Source organism: Phoenix dactylifera, chromosome 2, assembly GCF_051530095.1.
Source record: "Phoenix dactylifera cultivar Ajwa chromosome 2, Ajwa_hap1_PhDact_Kaust_v1.1, whole genome shotgun sequence".
In the NCBI taxonomy this organism is placed as follows: Eukaryota; Viridiplantae; Streptophyta; class Magnoliopsida; order Arecales; family Arecaceae; genus Phoenix; species Phoenix dactylifera.
In genome coordinates, this window is record NC_143191.1 from 49,350,012 (window position 1) to 49,375,722 (window position 25,711).

Here is a 25,711-nt window from a genome sequence, read left to right on the forward strand (position 1 = left end):
GATCGTCTAGGTGCTTGCATACATGCTTAAATGTTAGCATTGTAGTTTTCATAACACTGGAATAGTTATACTATCAATAGGTTGTACTTAATTCACATTTAAGTCATTGACTTCCACCGCTGAGTGACAAGATAATACTTGCTGGACCAAGCCATGGTTGGTTTCCTGCAAGATAATTGGAATATTTGGATGGAAGAAAGGAGCTCAAACACCTTCAATGCCCTGGTAAAAACTACTTGCAAGCAAACTCATGCATACTTGGTCATTCTCCCCACCCACCACCCACCACCCTCCCAAAAAAAAAAAAAACCATCTCGTTACTGCTGGTGCAAATTTAAAGGAACAAGCTCTTAATAATATTCATTGCAATTTTATATTAAATGTATCTAGATCTTAGTGTGACAAAGTACTGTATACAACAAGGATACAAGCTAGTTGAGTTGGTAAAGCCACTAGGTATTAGATGCTAATAATGTGGGTTTGAAGAGAAAAATGGTTTTAGATAGGTATAGAAGGTTATTTTTCCAACCAAAGTAACATCACTCCTAAAATTTGATATCAGGATTGACTCAGGGGGGAAGCATATGACAAATGGTCATGATCCTATCAACTAATAAAAGTTTATCAATTAGATTTTTGGTTACATATTTTTTTTCTCTGTGACTACGAGAACTGATAACTACACACATATTTGACGACTCTCTCTCTCTCTCTCTCTCTCTCTCTCTCTCAAGCGTTATTTTGAGGGTGATTAGATTAAGATGATGCACATACTAAGAAAAGAAATTTCTTTCATACAAACTTCATCGCTGGCCGGCAATTGATGGCTTCACCCAAGGCCTTGACATCATATAGAATAGAGATAATAAGGGACGAGGAAGAATCGTTGAGGCATCGTTGGCTCCTCTTTTTAGAGGGCTAAAACATGACTACATAAGCCTTTTTCGGCTTCATTAGATTAGATGGAAATATAATTTAAATTCCTCCTAGAGAAATGGGAGCAATTAGAGCACCATCTGATTCTCTTAGGCAGCTCTTTAGTGAATAATTAATGCATTAACCATGATCCGGAAACAGTGGAGTCTTATCAGTAAATTTATGTGGGCAACGTCTCGCAAGTCTCTAAGGTAGTCAAAGTAACTCTGGCATGGCAAAATCCCGGCCTTCTTAAAAGTTGTAAAAGAAGGTGAATGGTAAAGGAATGAGCAAGGGTGACTCAGCTGAGACCATCCAAAAGCTACTAAACAGTCAAACGGCCACATTTTCCTCTTTTAAAAGATGCCTCCAATAAGGGCATTAAGTTCTATAAGTAGACCAGGCTTCTCATAGTTCAATACAAGACGTGATTCAAGGGATCTTTTGTCAGCCAACTAGTTGGCAACCTTGCTTGGCTTCCCTTACTGCATGCTGAAGAGAAGTACTCATGGATTCTATGTAAACTCTTTAATCATCTCCTCCAGGTAACATGGCATATTGCATCACCACGCCATACTAAGCTAGAGATTCCAATCCAAACAACAGACCTCTTGATTATGTTTCTGTAATACAGCCTGAAAGCAGAAATCACAAGCAACTCTTGGCACAAACTCGAGCACTCAATACCCTACAATCCTCGGGCACTGAATTCAGCTGAAATTGAGTGCATCCTATGATTTGGCCATAAAAATCTAAACATCGCAGGCCATTTTGATTGTCATTGAGGTCACAATCTCTAAATTGAGTGTAGCAACTGCTCGGATGACAGCCCGGTCTGCAAGTTTAGCTAGTTAGCTCATTCAATGGCGACTATAACATTGGTTATTTTTGTAATAGCAGATATGTCATTGACTGTAGTAGAGGATCGTAAAAAAGAGTTCGAATTACTAAGATGAAAAACCAAACACCTGACATGTACCACCCCTCTTCATGGAATAGCCAAGATACATTTTGCAGATAAATTCAAGTAAATATACATATTGTAGAAAAAGGCCAAGGAGTCAAGAACTTGCTGTTGGAGTCTAGAAAAGAACTAGAGTTCTAGGCATCATATTGTTGCACTGTTTAATAAAGCTGAGGTACCTCTTCAACTTAAAAGGAGTGCAAGATTAAGTAGATGGATTCAATGCCACGTATAAAGCAGTCAAAACCTTGAATCTTGAGCACCAGCTGCAAATGACATAAAATATCATTCTGCACAGGTGTATGAAATTTAATGCCGCAAACAGAATGCCAGAAACAAGTATGTCTTCAACCAGCAAACTCAAAAATACTTATTCAACTCTTGTTTCCTGATTGTGGGCTACGATATAGCACTGTGATCATATTTGTCCCTTGCAGTAGTGATTACAAGGGCAACAATCACATAAGAAAAATATCAAAATGAAACCGTAAAAATTCTCCTACTATATCTGCAACATTTGGTTCGCCGTTCCCTGGCATGGAGGTGTCCAAAGTGCACATCAACACTATCAGCACTATATACCACAGTTTCTACTTTGTTTCATCAGACATCAATTGCAGCCGATCACTCAAATTTGTATGGACTCTTACTCCTCACCAGGATTCTTCCCCCCAATTTATTTGCTATAGATGGGAGCACTACTTGGACTCAGATTTTAATGAATCGCAGACTTCCTCTACAATCTCAGCTAGGATGTTTATACACAATAGTTTAGGAGAGCTGTGGCTTCTTAAATTAAGGTGTTTGGTACAATCTGGATGGCAAATCCTCTAGCAATTGGCATTGTCTTGCAACCAAGCACATGCCATGTGATGCACCAACTGCAACAGAAATAACATGATGTGGGCCCAATTCTTCATCCTCCATAAGGAACTTCACTTCAATGGGAAAAGGTTGAACATCTGGTAGCCCAGGAACACCTAGCTGACAATCCCTTGCATTTCCCCACATGAATAACTTCCCTGTGTCTGATTTGTCCAGAAAAATGTTAATAGTTAAATTTTGAAAACTACCATTACCATACCAGTAACTCAACAGGTTATATGAGTAATTAAAGATCATTTGGTTATGGCCTTGTATATTCTTCCATTAACTGAAAATAGAGACATTTCTATTGATACACAAGAAATAGTAAAAAAGCTATGATAGCGATATGGAGGCCAATTTTGAGAAGATTCATTCCATGCCAGATTATTTTAAATGCCCAAATTGAACAGTTCCATCCAAGTGAGAGGTTACCACACCAAGGAGTTTTAACTGAGCAGTCCCAGTTGCAATAATTGAACAATTATTACATCGACAGGAACAAAGAAAAGAGGGCATCACCAACATTTGAATATTTCTCCCTCCTATCTTTTCGTTTTTTTCAAAGGTTAGGAAGGAGTCCCACCCATGTAAGTACCTGGGCTGGTCTGAGACCCGAACCCAGGATTTTCGCTTGGAGTTGGAAGGAATTCCCATCCATAACTGGGCAAAATCGTGAGGGTAACACTACTCGAGACTCAAAGCCCACAGACCCCCACTTGCCATTGATCACAGAGATAATGCTCATGTCATCATCATCCTATCTTTTAAAATTTAGCTTTTATCAATTAGTTTGGATTGGAGTAATAGCTATCTTCAATGATTGGTTTCAAGTAGAATGGTGCTTCTTGGAAGCTTAAGCTGTTAAGGTTAGTTGGACAGCTATTTTCATTAACGTTTTTCTTTAGTCATTTTTGTTAAACAGTAATCTTGTTCAGCACTTCAAATGTTGAAGTCAACTTCATCAAGACAAGTGGAACCTATATCACCTAAATCACTTAAAATGGTTGAATTGATAATTCAACCAACCAGTCGTTTATCAGTTAATCAAGAATCAATTCCAATCAACAAGAGGGAAGCCAAGGGAAACATATTTTTGTGAAAATGCGAGAATGAAACCAGCAATGGTCACTTTAATGCAGAAGTCAAACCAGAACATCAAATGATGTAGAGGTCCAATAGAACTCTAATCCAAACAAAGTTTGAGAAAGAAAATCTTGGAGGATGAATATCTGCTTTTGGAAATTTAGGAAACAATTTCAGGCAGCAAATTAGTGAAACGAACAATTAAGTTTCTAAGCAAGTCACTTGGCAAGTGACCAATAATTTGAGACCTTAGACCAAAGTTAACTGTCCTAGAGGCCATTAGGAAATAAAAGTAGGAGCAAACAAGGAATATTAGACAGAGCTGGAACAGTTACTGGTCGTAGTGACCTAACAATTAAATTCAAATGACAATGTGCAGCCTCAACCTACCCATCCTCCACAACCATCTGCTGCACGTGCTAAGTTCTAGCCAACAAAGGAGGAAATATTGTAAGAGAAGAAATGACCAGACATGAAGAAATCAACATGATAAACCTATATTTGATGAAGAATCTGGTGTTTAATTGGCTAAAATGGACCGTGAGTAAAGACAGAACTACTTTGGGTGGCAATCCCCAGTTTAATATGAATCGAAACTAATTGCAAGATATGACCTGGGAATATTATGGACCATGGGCCTGCGGATAAAATCAGTGGGACATCCAATACACCAAAAAACATATTCTAAATGGACTGTTAAATTGCATAACTTACCTCGCTGGCACAAGTTACGTGAGTTTACATTATTTCTTGGGATGTAAACAAATCAACCATAGAACACATTGGTTGATTTACTGTTCAATTTGGAGAAACTATCTTGAATACATACTTCTCAACAATCTTGGCATAATATGTTAACTTGCCAGTGAATTCCATTAATTTGTGGCAAGAGATGGTGCAACAATTTCAAGCTCAGCTCTTTTGAATAGAGCCTGAGGTCTCAATGGCTGACATATGTAGGCTGAGGCAGCGGCTAGGAGAAACTGCCATGCAATACATTATACAAGTTAAGAAAACTAGGGATTGGTGTCATATCACGTATCTGAAATTGAATATTTGTTTAGTTAGCATAAATTATCTAGATTTTAAAGACAAAGTTTGAGGGTGAAAAACTTAAGACTTATTTAAACTGGCCACTAGGGTCATGTGTTATAGTACAATTCTCAGAAACAAAAAAAGCTTAAAAGAAGATTTCTTCTTTTGGTGCATATTAACCAGATCAGCCTAACATGAAATTGACATTGATGCGGCTGAAGTCATTGGAGAAAAAGCCATGAGTTAGCCAAAGAGCATGAAAAATCAGCAAGTAAAGAATCACTTTCATGAAGATGGAAAGCTGAAAATGTCCAATTTAACTAAAGCCAGTCAAAATTTTGATCAAATGTTGGCCGTTCAATTTATTAGGTTGCCGAATAACAATGCTTCTTTAAAACAAATGAAAGGAAACAAATAATTAAAATTTCATAACTTTTTAAGGCATTCAACTAATAATTTTCCTGATGTTTGAAATAAGGTACCAGACAATATACAGAGTTACTAACCCTGAAAAAGGAAAGGAAATTTCAAGGATTGACAATAATCCACTTTCTGGAGCTTTTGAGACCATCATGGCTTGTGAAAAGGAAGTTGAAGAAGAGGATAGCAAACTGAAGGCCGTTGCATTAGAACAAACTAAAAGCAAACTTGAGGAAGAGAATATGAGCAATAAATTGCGTCTGAGATGGTGGAAAAACTTGAATTGGCAACCAATTATCAGCCAAAGTGTAAACAAAGCCAAAATGGGCAGGATTTCAGTCAGACAATTGGTTTGAGCAACTAAAAGCAAACCAACTAAAATTGGCCATGAAATACATCCAGTGTTGAAAATTGCAGAAACATGCAAACAGACCAGGTAAGATAACAAGAAACGCAGTAAGCTAAGAGTATCTGAAAATATAGCCTTACCTGTAACAGCAGCTGAAGATGAACCTCCACATGCTATAAAGACAATATTTTCCTGAGCCAGAGCTTCAATAACAAGAGGAACTCCCTGGTTTTGAATAGAATGATGACCCAATTGACCATGACCACCATGGCCCCATGAAAGAACTTTGCCATTATCTGAGAACATCTTGAGATACTAATTTCTATTCAGAATTGTCTAAATACATCCACATATTAAATAGTAAGTTAACAGCAAAGAGCATTAGCAGAAATAAAGAAATACTTGACATGACAACTGCTAGGTGACGTAATTTTTCACAATCTATCAAACTCCTGAGAAGGACACTGTAACTATTTTACCTGTTAAAGCTAAAGAATGGTAACCACCACAAGCTATTTGAATGATTCGAACATCGTTGAGGCTAGGAATAAGTCGTGGCTTCCAATCACTTGTTCTATCACCCCGTCCTAGTTCAAAATTCGAATTTGCTGCCCAAAAACAATATACTATTGCTAAGCAGTTGGCTGATAGGTCAAAGTCAGAAAAGTTGCCGAGGAAGATAATTAAATATTTAACAGAATTTTCATTGCATTCCAACAGTACAGCAACTTTGTATCCAACATGCCCGAAAACTGAAAAGCATCAAGTGCACTGATCTCTAGTCTATATTAGTGCAACACAAGACAGCATGTCTATATTCGAGAGTATATAAGAAAGAGTCGAGTAAGCAGATAAGAACCACTTTTAGCAATGGCACTTTGAGCAAAACTGTAATTGGTGCGGAAGTTTCTATCATATGGAAAGTGAAAACTGAGAAAAATCTAGATACTTCCATTGAATCAAATAAAATGTTGGTATAGCTGTAAAATAATAACAAAAAATAATGTTAAGATTTCTGTGATCTCATAAATAGACTAACTATATCAAGACAAAATAAACAGAAACAGAAAACTATACTACAACATTAAGATGTACTCATATTCCAAAATAGTATTAATCACCCAAAAGGGACCACGTTGCCAGGTATTTTGTTTTAGACTGAAATGAGTTCTCCATCTACAGATTTTTCTTCAGATATGCCATTGGGGTATCTACAAGACTGTTCTTCCATTCATCCCCATGATCAGCATGTATCTTATAAAAAATAGAAATACAAAACCACTAAGTCTATGAAGTTTTTAGTTGGGAACAAAGTTCGCCGTCTCAGTACCAAATCCTGTACCGGTGCCACACCAGCACAGTGTCGGTATGGTACGATACAAAATTTTTTGGACGTACCGAATATCGATATGCCACCCGTACCGGATACTGGTACCGAAGAGTATGGCGTACCCTGCTTGGGACATTATCTTTTCCGTGGGAACCACAGAGCATGCAAACACGCACACACAAGAGAGAGAGAGAGAGAGAGAGAGAGACCCCGATTCATAGAATTCCACCAGAAGTACTTGTTAGACAGAAATGGAACTCCAGAACACCTCCAAATGACATTTAACTGGTAAACCGAGCAGACCGTTGAAAAATCAAAATTGACTATGACAGCGCAAAATCAATACGTTGGGCTATCAAATGCACCTATTTTTTGGGCAAATGACGATTTCAGAATTGTGCATTACAGATGTTGACCAGTTTAACCAACACTCTGGATTACTCGACAAAAATAAAGCTCCAGAACTTCTTCAGTAGGAATGTTGGCAGTTCGTGAACAAAGCAGACTACTCTAAATTAATTATGACAAAGTGAATGTTGCATAAAATTAACTTTTCTTCCTTTTTTTGCAGAATTTCTTTTACAGAAGAATACACATTGGTCTAAGTACAAGACAAGCTATACACATTTGCAGGGTTTCCAAAACACATTTACTGAACAGATTTCCAAAACACTCAATACACAAATTTTGAATGTCTGATGCACACTTGTTCAGACTACCACCCGCCTTATACTCATAGTAATGGACAAATCATAATGGGACCCTAAATGTATAACAGTTTGCCAAAAAAACACCCAACAATTTTGTGCAAAATTAAATAATTAAGTTGATATCTTTCCAAAATAAACTATGACAATGAAAGCATGCAGACGGCCTTGAAGAGCATATATAACAGAGGCTTTGTAGTTCCTCTTAATTAACGAATAAAAACATACGTTTGCGCCCAGTGCGACCAATTGGTGTTTGCGTCAATATTCGTGTGTCCTCAATGACGATTCGACGAGCACTTGGTAGTTTACAGTGATGAGTAAACAGAGCTCGGTGATGACGACGGAGGAGAAGGCAGAGGAGGAATAGAGGGCCAGCGAGGCCAAGGGGAAAGGCATAGGCGGTGAATGGCCAACCCCGAGAAAGGTGGAGAAGCTTCCGATGTGGTCGACAGTGGCCCAAGCTCAGCCTCAGCAGCCACTGTGGACCAACCATCGCATATCGAAACAGGAACTCGAGACCCTCCTAAAGCATTTCATAGAGGTACTCGAGCTGCCGTCGGAGAGGGTGGGGAAGGCTCGAAAGGCATGGGCGTCCACGTCAGTCATCTTCCGAAGTCTGGGAAGGCAGGTACGGGCGAAATGGATTGCTCGGGAATTAAGACTGAGGGGGAAGCTCGACTATGACATCGAGGTGTTCCCGATGGCGGAGGAGCACTTGATCGTTCGTTTTAGGAGCGAGGGGCACAGGGACGTGGCACTGGCCAACGGCCTGTGGCTAGTGGCCGACCAACTTTTGGCCATGGAGCGTTGGATGCCGAACTTTGCCCCAGGCGTCAAGACCGTGAGCTGGGTTGTTGTATGGATCCGGCTCCCCTCCCTTCTGTTGGAGTATTAGGAAAAGGAGTCAATATGGGATATTGCGACGGCGGCCGGCCACTGGCCCTAGATGGATTCACATACTAGGTGCGGAAGCTAGGATTTGCCCGGGTCAAGGTGGAAGTAGATGCCCTCAAATCGCTCAAGCCAGGGATCTATATCAAGGGGGAGGAGATGAGACACTGGCAGGCTTTCGTTTATAAAAACTTGCCGACGTCCTGCTACAGATGTGCCCAGATCGAGCATGTCGAGGGGGAATATCGTTTCCCCCCTCCCCCCCAACAGTATCGACGGAGGAGGGGGTTAGGGCATCCCCTGTGCCAATGGTCGTGGAGGCCTTTGCGGAGCCAGGAGGGGAGGTGTCTGACCAGGGTCGCCGCCCAATCTTCGGATCGTGGTTGGCCACTAACCAGGTCCGATAGCCAAAGGTGGCCGTTGTTGAGGTGCGGCAGAGGAGGGCGACTGCGACCATCCCGGAGTCAACTTTGGACCCGTCATCTAGCCATTCCGGCCTGAGTTCCCTGAGGGCTCGACCGAATTCATCCGAGTTTGGCAGCGACTCGAATGGACCGCAAAAGCCCTCCAAGGTGGCGCGGAGGTCGCCAGTGAAAGGGGGCAGCTCAGCCGGCGGCTCGGCGTACTCGGGTGATGAGGGGAGGATAGGGGTTTCTGGTTCTGAGTCGGGGGCAAGTGGGGCCGATGGGCTAGGCCCGGTGCCGGTTCCGAGCCTGCCGGAGCGAGCCATAGCGGCCCCGGTCGATGTGGCTATGGGGGAGGCTGACATTGGGCTGGCCCGTTGAAACGGGCCAGGAGCTCAATGAAAGTTGTGGCACAGTTGAAAACAGTCCTCCAAGGGCTGGTAGAGGGGCAAGGACTCGGATGAGCTGGTGGTGAAGGAGGCTGGGGAGGTGAGGCTCACGAGTGATGACCAACCCCCCAACGGGGTGAATGAAAAACCTGCTATGGAATTGTCGGGGGGGGGGGGGCGGGAAGCCATCCTTTCGTCCGGCCTTCCGTAGGATTGTACAGTTACATGATCCAGAGATATGTGTTGTTCGAAACTCGGTTGTCAGGGGGCAGTCTGCATCGAGCCAGGTGGGGTTTGCCAAGATCATGAGAGTTCTATGCAGTAGAATCTCAAAGGCTGTCGGAGGGATTATTGTGACTTGGCGGCTAGGAAGTTGTAACATTGATATTTTGTCATAAATATAATCAACAGGTCATTATGGTCATATCAGAAGAAAATGGGCGCCAATGGATTTTCTCTGCAGTTTGTGGGTACTGTTGGATGAGATATCCAGTAGAGGTGGCAAAATATGACCCGACCCGCCAACCCGACCCGTGTTCGACCCGCCATAAACAGGTTTGGATTTGGCCTAAACAGGTTCGGGTCGTAAACAGGTTGACCCGTTTAACTTGTTTATTAATTGGGTCGGATACGGGTTTTAGACGTCGGACCCGTTTAACCCGTATAACCTGTTTAACTGTTGGGCTGATAGATAAGGGCCACAATCCACAAGATTCAGGGCCGGCCCAATTCTCCGCCTCGGCCCAATTTCACCGCGTTGGCCCGATTTCACCGCGAGGTCCTTAGGGTTAGGGATTGCCGTTTGTGCGCCGCCCGAGCTCATAGTCTCTGTCTCTCGCTCTCCCCTCTACTCTCGGTGCCGCCCGAGCTCCGGATTCTTCGCCTCCCGAGCCCTCTCCTCTAGACCTCCACCTCCGCCCTCTCGTCCCCCTTGCCGACTACTTCCGCCTCCCCGTCGACGGCGACCACGGCGGCTCGACCGGTCCTGGGATTTCTTTGGCTCCCGTCGCCTTCCCTCTCCCTCTTCTGTTCAAAGTCTTCCGTGCGTGCGAGGTCGGATCCTCTGCTCTACCGAGGTAAGATCCATCTTTTGATGAATGCTTTCGATTCACTCGTCTAGTTTATTTTTTTTTCTTCCAATTATCTCTCAGATCTGATACGGTACGGATTCATCCCTACCTACGTTTATTTCTTGGATTTCTAGGGTTTTTTTTGTTGTTCTCTTTTCTCCTGTTGTTCTCTTTGATATTTTAATCTTCAACAAATATATAAGAATCATACTGTTAAAGTAGGCCATGATTTGTATAGATCTGCTAGACTGCTAGTACTTTTTTTGATATTAGAAAAACCCCAAAGGTTTTATAATATCAGATAATTTTTTTGTTTTTTTTAAAGAATATTAGCAGAAAAGACATTCACCATCAAACGGTAGAGCACTTTGTCAAGGTCTAGCATTCTTGGGGATTTCTTCCATCAACAATTTCATAAGCTCGGACTAGACCCAACAGGAATGGCTTTCAACTTTGAATTTTGTTGGCCAGGTCAAGCTTCTGAAACACCCTATCGTCACCTTGGCTATAACTAAGATTCAATGGAGACCTGATCCAAAAGTACAAATAGCATTCATCCAATCCATTTGCAGCACCAGCAACCAATAACACTCCATTTCAGGAAATATATTGCTCCCATTCACCTCGGACTGGAGATTCAGTTAATCTAAAAATTTTGAGTAGCCTATGCGTCTCAAATCAGCAAGAGAAGTTTCAAAGCAAATATCAAAATTTTGAACAGACCTGCCTAGGAGTAGAGGCCTTTGTTCCAAAAGAAAAGTGTGATTGAAGCCCACCATGTTTCATTATAATGAGACAAGTTCATCTATGGGGAAATTTGTATGCCATCAAGCTGCATGCTGATGAGAGTACCCCTTTTTTTTGTGTTAGCTTAAACATTGGTAACTTAACATATTCAATTTTATTTTACCATCAATTTTATGTGTGGCTTCTTTTGATACTTATAGCTATTTGATAGTTTCTTTTGCTAGATTCTTTTTTTGCACAGGTTGCTATTGTAAGTTTGTAACTTTTGATGGAAGCAATGTCTCAGATTGCAAATGATTCTCGGGAGAAGAAGCGCAATTTTACTGAAACCTCATCATCTGAGTGCTAAGTTGGCTCTGCTGCTTCTGCAGACATATCATCTAACTTTGCATGCTCTGTACATACAACAGGGTTTGGTATAATCATCTTGTTGACTTGTATCTGCTGCTTTATAGAAAGATGGACCTGGAGCACCTGGAGGACAGTCATGGACAGTGCAATGGTTGAAGTTCGACAACAGCTACTTCAAGGTAAGATGATCCATCTTTGGATGACAGGCATTGGCATATGTTCACACATCATAATTTGTTTAATAAGTTCTCAAAATTTATTTTTCAACAGAAAAGGAAGCAATATTCTAGAACTGAAATGTAATCTTTTGACTGATAAATGAAGGAATGAACTTTTTTTTTTCTGCATGCACTCTTCTCTTGTAGTGGATTAACTTTGTCAGCTATAAATGTAGTGTCTTGTATGCAAGTAAACATACAAGAGTTTAGTTTGTGATGTTGTTGCAAACTAACAGTATCGCCTCGACCATGATCATCATTATTGTCATCATCATCAACATTGCCTATGTATGATTTTGATTTTTAATGAACAGAGTTGCTTAGATTGTGCCTTGTCTGAATCATCTGTCAGTCTGGTATTTGGTGTGGTTGTGCCACAGGCTGTTGACTGCATATTATCTATGGTTGCCATTGGTGATATTAATTCTTGATGATGTGTGAACATATGCCAACGCCTGGAGGACAGTCATGGACAGTCCAATGGTTGAAGTTCGACAACAGCTCCTTGGACCCATCTTTCAAGGTAAACAGAGAAACTCGTGCTGCCTTCAGGATGATCCAACTCAAGGATATATGTCTGACGAGTTCTAATTTTTGCTGGCTTATGCTGAGAAATATGCGGAGGATCAGGATGCATTTTTCAAGGATTATGCTGAAGCTCATGCTAAACTTAGCAATCTGGGTGCCAAATTTGATCCTCTTGAGGTTAGTTATTGCATCAAAATAGTCGGGTTTTACTTGTTATTCAATCATTTTATTATTTATATGACCAATTGAAAGAAAGGGGAGATGCAGTTTATCTTCAGTCTCTTGAAAACAATACTCATGCCATGGGGATTATCAGCCAGGGTATCTCAATAGATGATGACTCAAAAAGAGCAGCACCGGAGCAATTTGTGGAAGCAAAGTATTCTTCTTGTGAAAAGAAGCTGGTCAAAAAAGCTTGCTAAAAAAATAGGGATGTTGAAGCACTAAAAAAATGAACAAAAATAAGAAGCTGGTCAAAAAGCTTGCTAAGAAGTACCGTGCTTTCCTAGCATTGGAGGCGATCATGTATATTGACATTTGTTCTATGTGAAGCAGATAGTATTTTCGGGCAAATCCATATGTAAATTTGGATGATTTGACTTGTATTCCTTGTCTTTGTAAAGATTAAATACTTTTTGAATATTGCTGGTATTAGATGAATGAACAAATAACTTGTATTCTTTATGTTCAGCTTTTTGTAAAGATTGAATGATTTTTTAATGTCAATGATGTTGGGACAAGATTTTTATAATGTTTTCTACATTTATCTTCTTTTTTTTGTGCTGCTTTATTAAACAGATTAAAACAGGTTTGGTTGGGCAGGTTAAACGGATCGGGTTGGGCAGGTTAAACAGGTCTAAACAGGTTAAACAGGTCGGGTTGGGCAAACAGGTTACCTGTTTATTAAACAGGTTAAACGGGTCGGGTCGGGTTACCTGTTTATTAAACATGACAGGTTCAGGTTGTAATTTCTGACCTGTTTAATAAACAGGTCGGGTTCAGGTTTATAATTTTCTGACCGGACCTGCACGTGACCCGACCCGTTTATGACCCGACCCGACCCAATTGCCACACCTAATATCCAGTTTGGTACAGCAGGAATTTCCAGCAGTAGTGGCAGGGGATTTCAATTATATTGATGGTCCTCAGGAGAAGAAAGGGGGCAAGGCATTCACCAACAAGATAGAAGTTAGGAAATTTTAGGAGTTCATAGCAGTGAATGGACTGGTTGATCTGAGGTACACCAGGACGAGATTCACCTAGTGCAACAATAGGTTGGGACGAGTGAAAGGACTGACCGAGTGTTCGCCACGGCGGGATGAATTCAGCACTGGCCAGACTTTCGAGTGACTCATCTACCTCGGATAGCATCGAACCACTGCACAGTTCTAGTGAGTACCTCGACTATATGCCCTTACTCTTGGCCCTTTTGTTTTGAGAATATTTGGCTTTCCTACTTTCGGTCGTGGGAGGTGGTAAGGAAGGCTTGGCAGGTGTCGGTGCAGAAAAATGCTATGTACAGGGTGACACGAAAATTGGAGCTAACCAAATGCCAGTTGAGGAAGTGGAACCGAGTAAAGGTTGGAAACATCTTCAGAAGGGTTGAGAAGATTGAGGCTTCAATTGCTAACCTCCAGGAGCGGGAGGAGAGGAGGGGAGGCATGACAGATGTGGAGCTAGAAGAACTCAGGGCCTATTTAGCCATGCATAATTCACTTCTTCGGCAGCAGAAAATCTTATGGAAACAGAAGTCAAGAATTCAGTGGGTCATGAAGGGGGACAGGAACATCAAGTTTTTCCATCAATCGACGATCATATGCCGACAAAGGAATCAAATCGACAATATCAGGAAGGGCAACGGACAAATGACGGAGGACCCCAGTGCCATCAAGAGTGTGCTAGAGAAGTTCTTCAGATCGAGGTGGATAGATGTGTCGGGTGGCATGGAATCATCCACAACGCCTGCACCAGCATCGAGGGTGACGAAGGAGAATGCAAAGCTGATTAGGCCAGTATCAAGCTTGGAGATCTAGGAAGCCCTCTGATCGCTTGCTGAGGATAAGACACCGGGTCCGGATGGTTTTTCTCGGTCTTCTTCAGGAGGTACTGGCACATTGTTAGGAAAGACATAATTGAGGTTGTTTAGCTGTTCTTTATTTCAGCCAGCATGCCTTGTGAGTGGAAGCAGACTTTCATCACCCTGATTCCAAAGAGGAAAAATCCTACAGAGCCGAGCCACTACCGTCTGATCAGCTTGTGCACCACCTTATACAAGGTTGTAGCGAAAATTTTGGTGCGACGAGTAGGGAGGTTTTTGCTTAGGCTTATCAGCCCTAAGCAAGAAGCCTTTGTTGGGGGGGCGCAGCATCTCCAACAACTTGCTGATAGCCCGGGAGTTCAAGTCTAACCTCTAAGAAGCGTCTGGGAGGAAGCGCTTGATGGGCATCAAGCTTGATATGGAGAGAGCCTACAACAAGATGAACTGGGGTTTCCTGGCGCAATCCTTGAAGAGCTTCGGTTTTCATCAATAGTGTATCAAGTGAATTTTTGGGTGAATCCGAACCCCCTCCTTTGCCATCCTAGTGAATGGTACACCAGCATTTTTCGAGTCTGCGGTAGGACTGTGATAGGGTTGTCCATTATCGCCTCTTTTATTCATCATTTATTAGATGCATTGTCCAGATGGCTACGACAGGCCACTAAGGATCAAGCATTGGAGGCCTACAGACCAGTGGAGGGGTCAGTCCAGATTTCTCACTTACTATTTGCGAATGATTTTTTATGACTAGCCCGAGCTAAGAGACACTCCGCATAGGTGCTACGAAGGATCTTGGTGGTGTACTGTGAGGCTTTTGAGCAAAGGATGAATCTGGATAAGTTAGCAATCTGTTTCAGCCCGAAAACCAAAGCATGACTGAGGACCATCATGGAGATCTTAGGCATGGGCGAGCGTGGGAGCACCTTAAGGTATCTTGGAGTTCCAATCACTGGTCGGCAAAAAAGACGAGAAAATTGTTCAGCCATCGAACAGAATATCAGACACAGGATGGAGGGGTGGCAAGCGAGCGCTTTATAAAGATGAAGAGGATCACCCTGGTTGGGTCGGTTCTTAGCTCGATCCTAGTTTATTTATTGTCTAATACCATTGTGTCAGTGGCATCGTTGAGAGCCTTGGAGCATATGTTCAGAAGCTTCATCTGAAGGAGACGAGGAGGGGGAGGGCGTGGTACACACCTTCTTGCTTGGGATGTGATCTGTCAGCAGATTAGGTGGGGAGGTCTGGGTGTTCACTTCCTGATAGTCCAACGAGAGATTATGGCGACCAAACATGTGGCTAGGTACCTTTTGGAACCCAAGAGCCTATGGTGCATACTGATAAGGGCAAAGTATGGGGAGCGGGTGGTCAGGTCAGTTTTTCGTACTGGTCGTCGCTGTTCTTTCATCTAGAGAGAAATTTGCGCTCGTGCTCCGTTGGTGCTCCCGGATCAAATGGGCCATCGGAGATGGGCGGGCTATTGACGCACTGGAGGATTGTTGGGTGTCAGAGCTGCCCCTCGATCGATGGCCCACCATGTTTGACCCGAAGTGTTTGGCAGGGAGAAGAGTATATGATCTGCTTGCACATGGAGAGAGAAGATGGGATGTGGATCGTGTCCGCAGAGCGTTTGGGGAGTAGTTGACGGCGAGGGTCTTGGCCTTGCCGGCCCCTACTAGGGGAGACCACGGACAGGAGAGTGTGGAGTGCAACTGGAAGGACGAGGGTGGGTGCTCGAGAACTACAAGTCCTGGTCAGCGAGGGTCTACTCGACGGATGGATGATGGATTTGGAGGCTACGCATTCATCCCCATGTCGTCCTCTTTCTTTAGAAGGTGGTCTGAGGTTGCTTACCAACGAGAAGTGTGCTGGCAAGGCGGGAGGTGCGAGTCACATCAATATGTGAGGGATGCCCCAGTGTGGAGGAAACCATCAGTCATGTACTATTTGGGTGCCCCCATGTAGCTCACGTGTGGAGTTGGGCCACGGACTCACCGCAGAGTGGGACTTCGGCAGAGGACTTTTTAGGCCGGCTAAAGGAAGCCCGACAGCGATCGAGCACTCTGGAGTGGGGCATTAGATGTACCTATGTGGCATATCATATATGGCTGGACAAAAACGTCCAAATCTTTGAGGGCAGAAGAATGCACCCAAAGACAATAGCGAACATGGCTTTACTCCACGCAGTGGAGATCACCAGCACTACTGTTGCATCATTGCCTGGGTCGGCTAGGAACATCTGGAGTTTCCACTTAGCTAGTGTAGCGCCCAAGACCATTCTGGTCTCTTGGGAGCCCTCACCCCTTGGTTTTCTCAAGGTTAACTTTGATGGCAGTATCGCTGACGACGGAGATAGAGGTGGAGTGAGCTTTGTGATCAAGGATCATGAGTCCAAACTCATTGCGGTCGTGGGATGGCACATCTTCGATGAGTCAGTTAGTGGTGCGGAGTAAAGAGCAGCATGGGAGGGCATTATCTTTGCCAGATTGGTACTAGGGGCTTCTTGCATCCACCTTGAGGGTGGCGTGGCCCTTGTGATTACCTAGATTCAGAAGAGTGCTGACAGGCACAAGCGTCTGGATAGGCACCCGCTCTTGTAAGATATATGTGAGATTGTGAAAGGGCATGCAGCATTTCGGGCTACCCATGTCTATCGGGAGGTGAACAGTGCGGCCGACCGGGTCACTTCCTATGCAGCATACCACCCAGGAGGATTTCGCTGGGAGAGCACGAATCTGCTCCCCCACCCCTTCGTCAACTTCTTCTTTTTGACTCTTATAGGTGTACTCATGCACGTATGGTGTGAGTTGTCGTTGTATCAAAAAAAAATGCATGCAAAAAAGCAGAATCTCCGATTCTTCAAGAAGATACAATTTCAGCATTGTATAACTGATTTTCTTTTTTTCTTTTTGATCCTGTTATTTTTTATCTTTCTATCTTTAATTGATTTAGTAGGAATCATTAGGGTTTAAGTTCCTCGACAAAGGGCCCGTATTCCTTGTCATGTTTGGACTTTTTCCTCATTGGCTTTTTCGATTCATGGACATATGGTGAAATACTGAATTGCCTTCATTTGTCACTTTCAACAAGTTAAAAATGAAGGTAAAGTATGTTTCAGATTTCTTTTTTAACCACTCTTCCATCTTTTATGTACTTAGGGTTTAAGTACTTGGAATCTAGTGCTCTTGTTGCTCAATCAAAGACTGAATATAACATAGTTATTAATGAAGATTTGTTTCTTTCTACTTGGAAGCAAAAGTTAATAAAAATGAAAACTTTGACACTATACATGCATGCAAAAGCTGTTATGAAAATTTTAGAGAAGACATTAACTTGCATGAAAGGGGGCATTGCTTGGTTAATGGTAAAGGCTTAGGTTGATAAGTGCAATGGCTCAAGTTCGAGTCCTATAGCAGCCACTTTGTGCACAAAAAAGGGTAAATGTTAGGTCTGCCCCTTGTTTGTCCCTCGCATAACCCCATATTGTCGGGAACATAACTACGTAATGGCCTTTCGAATTTAAAAATGTCTTACTTCAATTTATCTTAGCTTAATGAAAATAAAAAATCTACATAATTTAGTGTATCCTTCTTTAGTAGCATTTTAAGAAGACCTATATCTACAGTCGTAGCAATAGGGGTGTGGTTTTGTAATACACTAATTTGGCCACTATTAGTAGATAAAATGATTTCTTTCACTTCTGAATCCCAACTAATTTGATTAGAAATTAGTACACAAAGATTTCAGGTCATTTCTTCAATTTGCTCTCCACATCTAAGTTCTCAAATGCAAATCTGCATAGGCATGAATTCAAGTTGCAATTCTCATAAGATATATAGATTTAGGCTCAATTATGCTATTTGCTCCATACAGAAAGAAAAAAATGTGCCAAAGGTTACAGTTTTTATTAGCAAGAGAAATGCTAGAGGTAATAAAATGCATTAGATACCATAATTCCAAGTTTTAAGTAATCCAGGTTCAATTACATGGTCTAGTGTGCAGCTACAATAACAAGGTCAGTAACCTGATGCAATTGTTAAGGTATTATGAAAACATTGCAACTTAAGAAAGATGAAAGAACACACTTTTCATTATTTCACGATGTAACAAAAAAATCTCAGAATGTGGAAAATAAGATAATCAGGGATCTTTTGCGGGGAAGTCCTAAAATTTTCCTACATTTTATGTGGTGAATATGACAGAGGATTGAGAAAAGAAACTCGAGAAAAATTGGTTACTGGTCCCAGAATCATGTTAATCCTGAGTAATTTTTCTTGTTACCGCCCCCCCCCCCCAACAAAAAAAAAAGAAAAAAGAAAAATGTGCTCTTTTCTTTCTTCCCTTGAAATTCCTTTCAATCTTTCACTTTTTAACAGCTAATCAAAGTTCTATAAGAAACTAAAATTTATTTCTAGTTATCAAGTCAATCAATGCTTTAATCAAAATGCTAGGCAACCAACAAGTTAATATATGATTAAACCACAAACTTGATGTGTGTCTTAAATATAAATTTAGTTTATGAAATTCCATAAAAGATAAATTCATACAGAAAATAATGCCTTAGATTCATATCTTCAATTTTGGTCAAAATATTCAAATTCACGTCATTATCTGATAATCTAAAAATGAAGCAAAAATAAATCAACTTGTACGTACTTAATGTTCATAGCCGTTTGAAGCAAAATATCACAGATACTAGAAACATCCTCACCTCCCCAACTCCATACTTGGCCATCTGAAGTTAGTGCCATTGTGAAAAATCCACCACAAGAGACTGCTGCAGCAGGCACAGGTAGTGCGTTCACTTTGGATGGAGTTCCAAGAGAACCCCCCTCACCTGGACCGCCACCGCTGCCAAGGCCCAATCTACCATCACCTTCATCACGGCCCCAGGTATAAAGCTCACCTACAATGAATCATGACATGCATCACGAAGCATAATCTTAGTCAATAAAACTTGATTCAAACAAATTCCAGCAGAAAAATGAATTCCAAGTCATTCTCAGGAAATTCAGTAGCTGTGTCTGCAAACTCCAAGGTATCATTAAAATATCATCCAGGGAAATTGCATTCATGTGTGATATACTGACATATAAGATGATCTGTATGTTGTTAGTAGTTTAACGAGCCAAAACTTCAATTCATTACATGGTATCCATTAAAAAGTTTGCAGTCAATGACGGATTTCACCAATGTTCAACAAAATTGAGATGGCACATTTAATGCACATGTATATCAGGTTAAATGAATATAAAGGTTCACACAATTTGGTAGATGAATGACTTTAATTCATTGACACCAGCTACTTAGCAAGGCAACATATAGCTACACTCTTGAAAGATGAAGCAATGCTTTGTTCAAATTGAAACTGATAGCATATGACAATACAACCAAAAAAAAATGCTTGCAGCTAAGATCCTACTGTCAACCGTTATGCTTCAGCAGTGGACCTAGTAGAGTGAATCAGTGCAAATCCAACATGGTTTGGATTCAAGATTAATCCAGCATGGTTTTGAATTCAAATTTATAACAATAGCAAAGTCTCAATTCATATGGATGGAATACCCCTATTTTGTTGGCTCAAAAAACCACTAGACAGGATAAGGGAGATAATAGGGGGTTATCCGCTAGTTATTCCCCATCCAAACACAGCCACAAAGAATGGCTAAATATTGGTTGAGAAATTTCTTGAGTTATTAGGGTTATGTTTAGATTTAAACTACAACTAAATACTGAGTTGAGGAAGTACTCAAGGCATTTGGATATTGTCATTATTGCTTTAGGTGTATTTATGTATTTAGTTCCATTTAGATCCAAATTTTGTAACCTAAATGTTGATTCTTCTCTATTGTTCAAACAAACGGAAGTCAAGGAACCTCTTATCTTTTCTTCTTTCCATTCATCTTGTATTAATTCTTATTCAACAAATCTGCATTGTCACTTATGAATAGCTCCATAAAAAACTATTCTTTCCAAGCAACAGATGTTTTGATTTTAAACAGAGTTTAAGCTTTTGATGTAGATAATATAAATGCGACGTAGTTCAATATTTAGGACTGCACCAAAATAATTGTCCATTCTAGTTTGAAATTATAGAATAACCAGACCTTTAGTTTCATGCAAAACTCCAATTATAGAAGACCGCATTAACATAATGACCATTAATGTCTGAAAATACTTCGAAAGAATGTTTTAAAAAGTTGAAGCAGTACGGAAGCGGTCAAGGGACTGCATAGTACATATGAATCATGCAGGCTGCATACACATTGCCTGCATGATTCATATGCATACATGGTCAGAGTTTAAAATTTTAAAAATAATGAAAAGTATTATATACAACAATAACAATATTTTATATAGAATACCCATATTAATAACAATAACATCTAGTAACTAGTGTTTATTGCTTAGTAGCAACAGCTACAGCATAATTACTACACTGACATCACTAATATACATGTGTCCTGCTTGAAATCTGCATTCAACCCAACAATTAGCTTCACCCTGCCTTGTTCATATGGACCTACATAAGAGGACCCACATATATGATTCCGCAATGCTAAAAGGGCCATACATGTGGTGACATAATGATAAGTGGGTTAATTATGCAGCCACTCAATGCTAATTGTATTGTATATGCGTCCAAAAAGTGCTTACCAAAATGTCTTTTCAGCCCATAGACGGCCTAACCACATGGTATCTGCATATAAGGTATGCAATCAGGGGACTGCATATGCATAGGCAGCCACATGCACAGCCTCATGCAGTACATTTTAAAACATGCTTCGGGAATCTAAATGCAGATCATCATCTAGGATGAAAAAGGTTCAGAATTCATTGGCATCTGATTAATGTACGGAAGACTGACCAGAATCAGTAAGTGCCGCAGTATGGGCTCCACTGGTAGCAAGATGGGATATGCGTCCCTTCCAAGAACCATTCACAACCCTGGGCAGTAGTTCCCTGTGATAAACAGAGTGCCCAAGAGCTCCAAACCCACCATAACCCCTGCAAACTCCAGCCAATTGAGCAGTAATGTGACTCTGGCAATCCAGAAGAATAATAAATAAATATGACTTCCATTGCGGAACATAAGCAAAAACTTCTTTTGGACCTACTTAAGAATTTCAAGAGTATAAATAGTCACTATGTCTAATGTCATTAAATTGTTGAACATGTGCAGGGAAAAAGGTATTTCAAATGACTCGGTGCAATACAAATTATAGGAAGGGTCACTAACATCTTTACAGGATCTTGTCATGCCCCAAGAATTTGTTTCCTGCCCAGAACCCAGCCCCAACAAAAGCAGTGAAGTTAGTTCAAGAAGGATCTGTATCTTATCTGCTAAGAAACCATAAAGGTAATCTTTCTTCATATCTTCTACTGAAGAATGTTGCTTTACAAAACAATCTACTTGACTAATATTGGAAATATCTAGCATAAAAAATTAGGCTTCGAAGTTCGAACATTAATCCATTTGGCACCGCTTAGCACTTGGCAATCTGCCCGGCACCCATTTTAATGAAACTCCCTATATACCTGTCCAAGTCCCCAACCAGTAAAAAGAAATGTGAATTATTTTCCTCCATACCAAAAAAACTTTGCTCCATACTAAAAGAATCTCAATCTTTTCTAGAAAATATGTGAATTAGTTCTCTCACAAACTCTCTTGCATCTTGAGGTTTTTGAATGTCTGAAGGTGAGACGACATTGGAGGGCAAGGATGGCAAGCGAAGAAGTGGTGGTGCTGAAAAAACAACTATGGTTGGTGGGGCCTCTCACAAGGAAGAACACTCTATAAAACATTCGACAAGTGATATCACTCTTGTTTGTAGGCCACCTTAGGAAGTTGGCCCTCTAGTACCACCATGGCCACCATCACTAGATTCAACCTCATGGCATGTAATATCCTTAAAATCTCTTCCCTTTCTCTCATATATACTCATATATGAATGTATTGAGGATTATCAAGCACAGGAATGGCAGCCGATATATTATCAATCTGCTGTGTGACTGAGCATGGGGACTACAAATTAACCTATGTAATGCGCTCACTAGATTACATGAACATACAAAGTTTTAAAAACTGTGGGACAAGGCCGATCTGATTTTTCCATGGGATTGCATGCTCCATGTCCCAATACTCAGCATAATGCATGTCCCCTATTTTCCTAGTCTATTTCCCAACATGCCCCATTCCAACACTCAAGATGGTGGGATGCCCCGTTGTCCCAATGGTATTTAAAACCTTGTATGCATATGTGGGTGTACAAGGCCACGTAGACTGGATTTTGAATTGGTGCTCATAGCTCACCTAAAAAAATTGATATGTTCAATCCAATTTTCAAGTAATGGGGATTCTTCCAACATAGAGGCAAACTCAACATCTAGCATCATCAAATAAACCTACCCAAAAGCAGCAAATGTAGAACAAATGAAGCATGTTGACATGGTTAAATTTAGCTTCCTAACATTTATGAACTATGATTATCGATGACTTAGGATTGGAGCGTATTGTGGAGGATCATCATAACCATCAATTTGGGAACTTTACAGAACTAGCAATCAGAGAAGAAAATATAAAAGATAATATACAAGTCAAAGATGGTTAGCAGAAGGGCGAGGAGGAAGGCACCAAATGTAGCAAGCATAAAAAACTTTAGTAATTTGGCTACTCATTAGACAACAACATATTGAAGAAACGATTAACTCAGAAACAACTTCCATGCAAGGTGCACTAAGCTACATTAATGATTGGGAGTTTATATTTGATAACAAGAAGAGGTCTGTTGTCTTTAAAATAGCGATTGTTAGATCAAAATATGATAAAAGTTTGTCCAAATCCTCAAAAAGTTATCAAACATGGAAAGATGTTGGATGGGAAACTGATATCCATTCCCACTTCCCAATTCCTGCAAACCAAACGTGGCCTTAAATTACATTAACGACCAGTAAAAGCCCAACAACGGAAGGAATGTCAAATGGGTTGTGCTTCTTTAAACATCTACAATTCATCTTCGATAAGATGGACAGATCTAATTAAGTGGCAGATGCACTAAAATAGGGCACTCAATGCAAGTTGAGGTGATCTAGTTCATGCTTCTTAAAGAACGGCATATAGATTGCTGTTGCGGAAATATGACTATATATCATCTGACGAGCGTAGTTGGAAATTTGTCAAAATCAAACTGAAAGAAACACATAACAAAGCCATTGGAGGTCATATTTGGAAGGATAAAACACCATGTCTTATTAAAACGAAATCTTCTATTCACAAACAACGATATAAAAATGAAACGGCGCATCAAAATGTGCATAAATGTGATGAAAATGAGTATACGCAACCCTCCTTGTTCCAAAAGCACCACTACACGTTGTAAAAGGAAACTTCTTGTTGAGTAAAACTGAAACAACGATAGTTTTCAACTCAAGGCACAAAAATCTAACTTTAGAACCGAAACCAAAGCAAAAGTTTTGATTTTAACCACATTTTGCCTACCCAGCGATCAAACAAATCCCCAAAAAACCTGTCTACTGACCATGTAAATACCTCACCAGACCGGGTGAGGGCGGTAGAGTGGATTCCACCAAGCGAAATACTCCGAACACCATCAAGATTAGGGTTGAGCATCGGGACGAAGACGGAGCTCTCATCACCAGAACCAAGCCTGCCACCATCGCCCTTGCCCCAGATCCAGAACCTCCCGTCCACGAGCAAGGCAGAGTGGAACAGCCCACTGGAGATCCCAACCTCGATGGGGGCAGCGGCAGTGGCCGAGTCCTGCGAAGGAAAAGGAGGAGGAGAAAGCGGGAGACGGCCTTGGACGGGGGCAAGGCGGAAGTCCAGCGGGAGGCGGAGAGAAGCCACGGGGGTGGGGTAGAACCGGATCTCCTCCTTGCCGCCGCCGAGCTGGCCGGAGCTGCCCCGGCCCCACGATAGGATTTGGACGGTCGATGACGGTGCAGAGGTTTCCTCTCCGGCGTGGCTCCAAAGGAGCGGGCCGGCAGAGGAGGCAGCGGAGGAGAGACGGCGGAAGGAGGGAAAGAAGCGAGAGCGGATCGCCATCGCTTGGCCGCCCAGGATGGCGGAGAGCGAGGTCGAAAAAAGGAGCGCGCGGCGGGAAAGAAAGGGGTTAGGGTTTTGGTTTATCGGACCGGCCGGGTGTAGATACTGCCTGACTTGACATGGCGGTCCAACGAAAAGAGCCGGCTGGGCGGGGGCCGGTCGCTAACTCGGGGGAACTTCTGGGGCCTTTTGGTCTGGGCCACACGTGCGAGCACCTTCTTTTTCTTTCTTTTTTTTCTCTCCACTTTTAATAGAAATGAATTAAGGCTCATGGCTCGCCATTAGCTGCAAATTTTTTTCTTCTTTCCATCCCAGTCGTGTTTCAAGGTGACAGCAGTTCGGTGTTTAATTCCAAGTAGTTAAATAATGGTCATTATTTGACTATTATTCTAATATACTTGTTGTTATGTAATGAAAATAACTGCTATCAACACTTTTCTGTATGTAAATATATATTCTTTTTTTAAATCATATTTTTTTATACTATTTTTTTCTCTCCCATGCCCTGGACTTGAAAACTCACTCTCATTACTTTGATATTTGAAAGGTCATAAGTACTTCGACGGTAATGTTTTGATAGGTGGAGACAGAGGAGGGATGGGGTTTGTGATTCGGGACTCCACCTCCACTTGGTTGTGGTAGGCGGGTGGCACACTGGCAATATAATTACTATTGGAGGTGAGCTTAGGGTTGCGTAGCAGGGTAACAGCCATCCATTACTCAGAGATATCCAAAGATTGATATGTGGTTGTCTTTCTATTCAGGCTGCTCATATGTATCGGGAGGCAAACAGGGCTGCTGACTGAATTGCCTCCTATGTTGCTCATCACTTGAGAGAGATCTTATGGACAGGGTCTGACTATGCCCCTACACCTTTGTGTCATCTTATTTTTCTTGATTCTACTGGTAGTGCTTACGCTCGTCTGACGTAATCTACCATTGTACGGAAAAAAAAAAGGGGTCGTAAGTACTTTTCCAATCTCACCATTGCTCTCTTTTTATAAGATCATTGCCCAGCTCCTGTGAACAGAATGGGTCTTGAAATAAGGATTGGGGCTTTGATTTATAAGATCATTGCCTAGCTTCTGATGAGCAGAATGGGATCTTGAAATAAGGATTAGGGCTTTGAAAAAGATGTTAAAGATGAATCGATGAAGTGTTTAAAGCCGAAGAATGTAGCTAGGTATTGTGGAGGTTGCTTAAGAACTAAGAGGTGGCCAAAAGGCAGGCCAATGACTCAAATAAAATGAAAGGGTTAGTAGTAGAATGATTCTTCTTCCTTTTCCTATTTTCCTTCAAATGAGATAGAGGACCCAATCTTTGATACAAGTTCTATATT

The 25,711-nt window shown here is 41.4% G+C and overlaps 2 protein-coding genes across 3 annotated transcripts; one reads left to right on the top strand and one right to left on the bottom strand.

Annotated features, from left to right (window-relative positions):
* Positions 1-1,902: 1,902 nt before the first annotated feature.
* RUG3 (Regulator of chromosome condensation (RCC1) family protein) lies at positions 1,903-24,470 on the bottom strand. Of its 2 annotated transcripts, none has more exons than XM_039124844.2 (6): positions 23,846-24,470; positions 21,175-21,314; positions 19,018-19,212; positions 6,113-6,241; positions 5,774-5,929; positions 1,903-2,907 (listed from the first exon to the last, which is right to left on the bottom strand). In XM_039124844.2, exons 1-6 carry the CDS (start codon positions 24,370-24,372, stop codon positions 2,675-2,677), a joined length of 1,380 nt encoding a protein of 459 aa, XP_038980772.1. In that variant the 5' UTR covers positions 24,373-24,470; the 3' UTR covers positions 1,903-2,674. The 2 variants fall into 2 exon arrangements, with proteins under 2 accessions (XP_038980772.1, XP_038980774.1); XM_039124846.2 differs by having other exon boundaries at positions 1,903-4,812.
* LOC120110287 (putative L-ascorbate peroxidase 6, chloroplastic/mitochondrial) lies at positions 11,235-12,570 on the top strand. Its single transcript, XM_088717216.1, has 5 exons — positions 11,235-11,246; positions 11,416-11,424; positions 11,630-11,704; positions 12,058-12,157; positions 12,336-12,570. The coding sequence occupies exons 1-5, from the start codon at positions 11,235-11,237 to the stop codon at positions 12,518-12,520; spliced, it is 381 nt and encodes a 126-aa protein (XP_088573342.1). The 3' UTR covers positions 12,521-12,570.
* Positions 24,471-25,711: the final 1,241 nt, after the last annotated feature.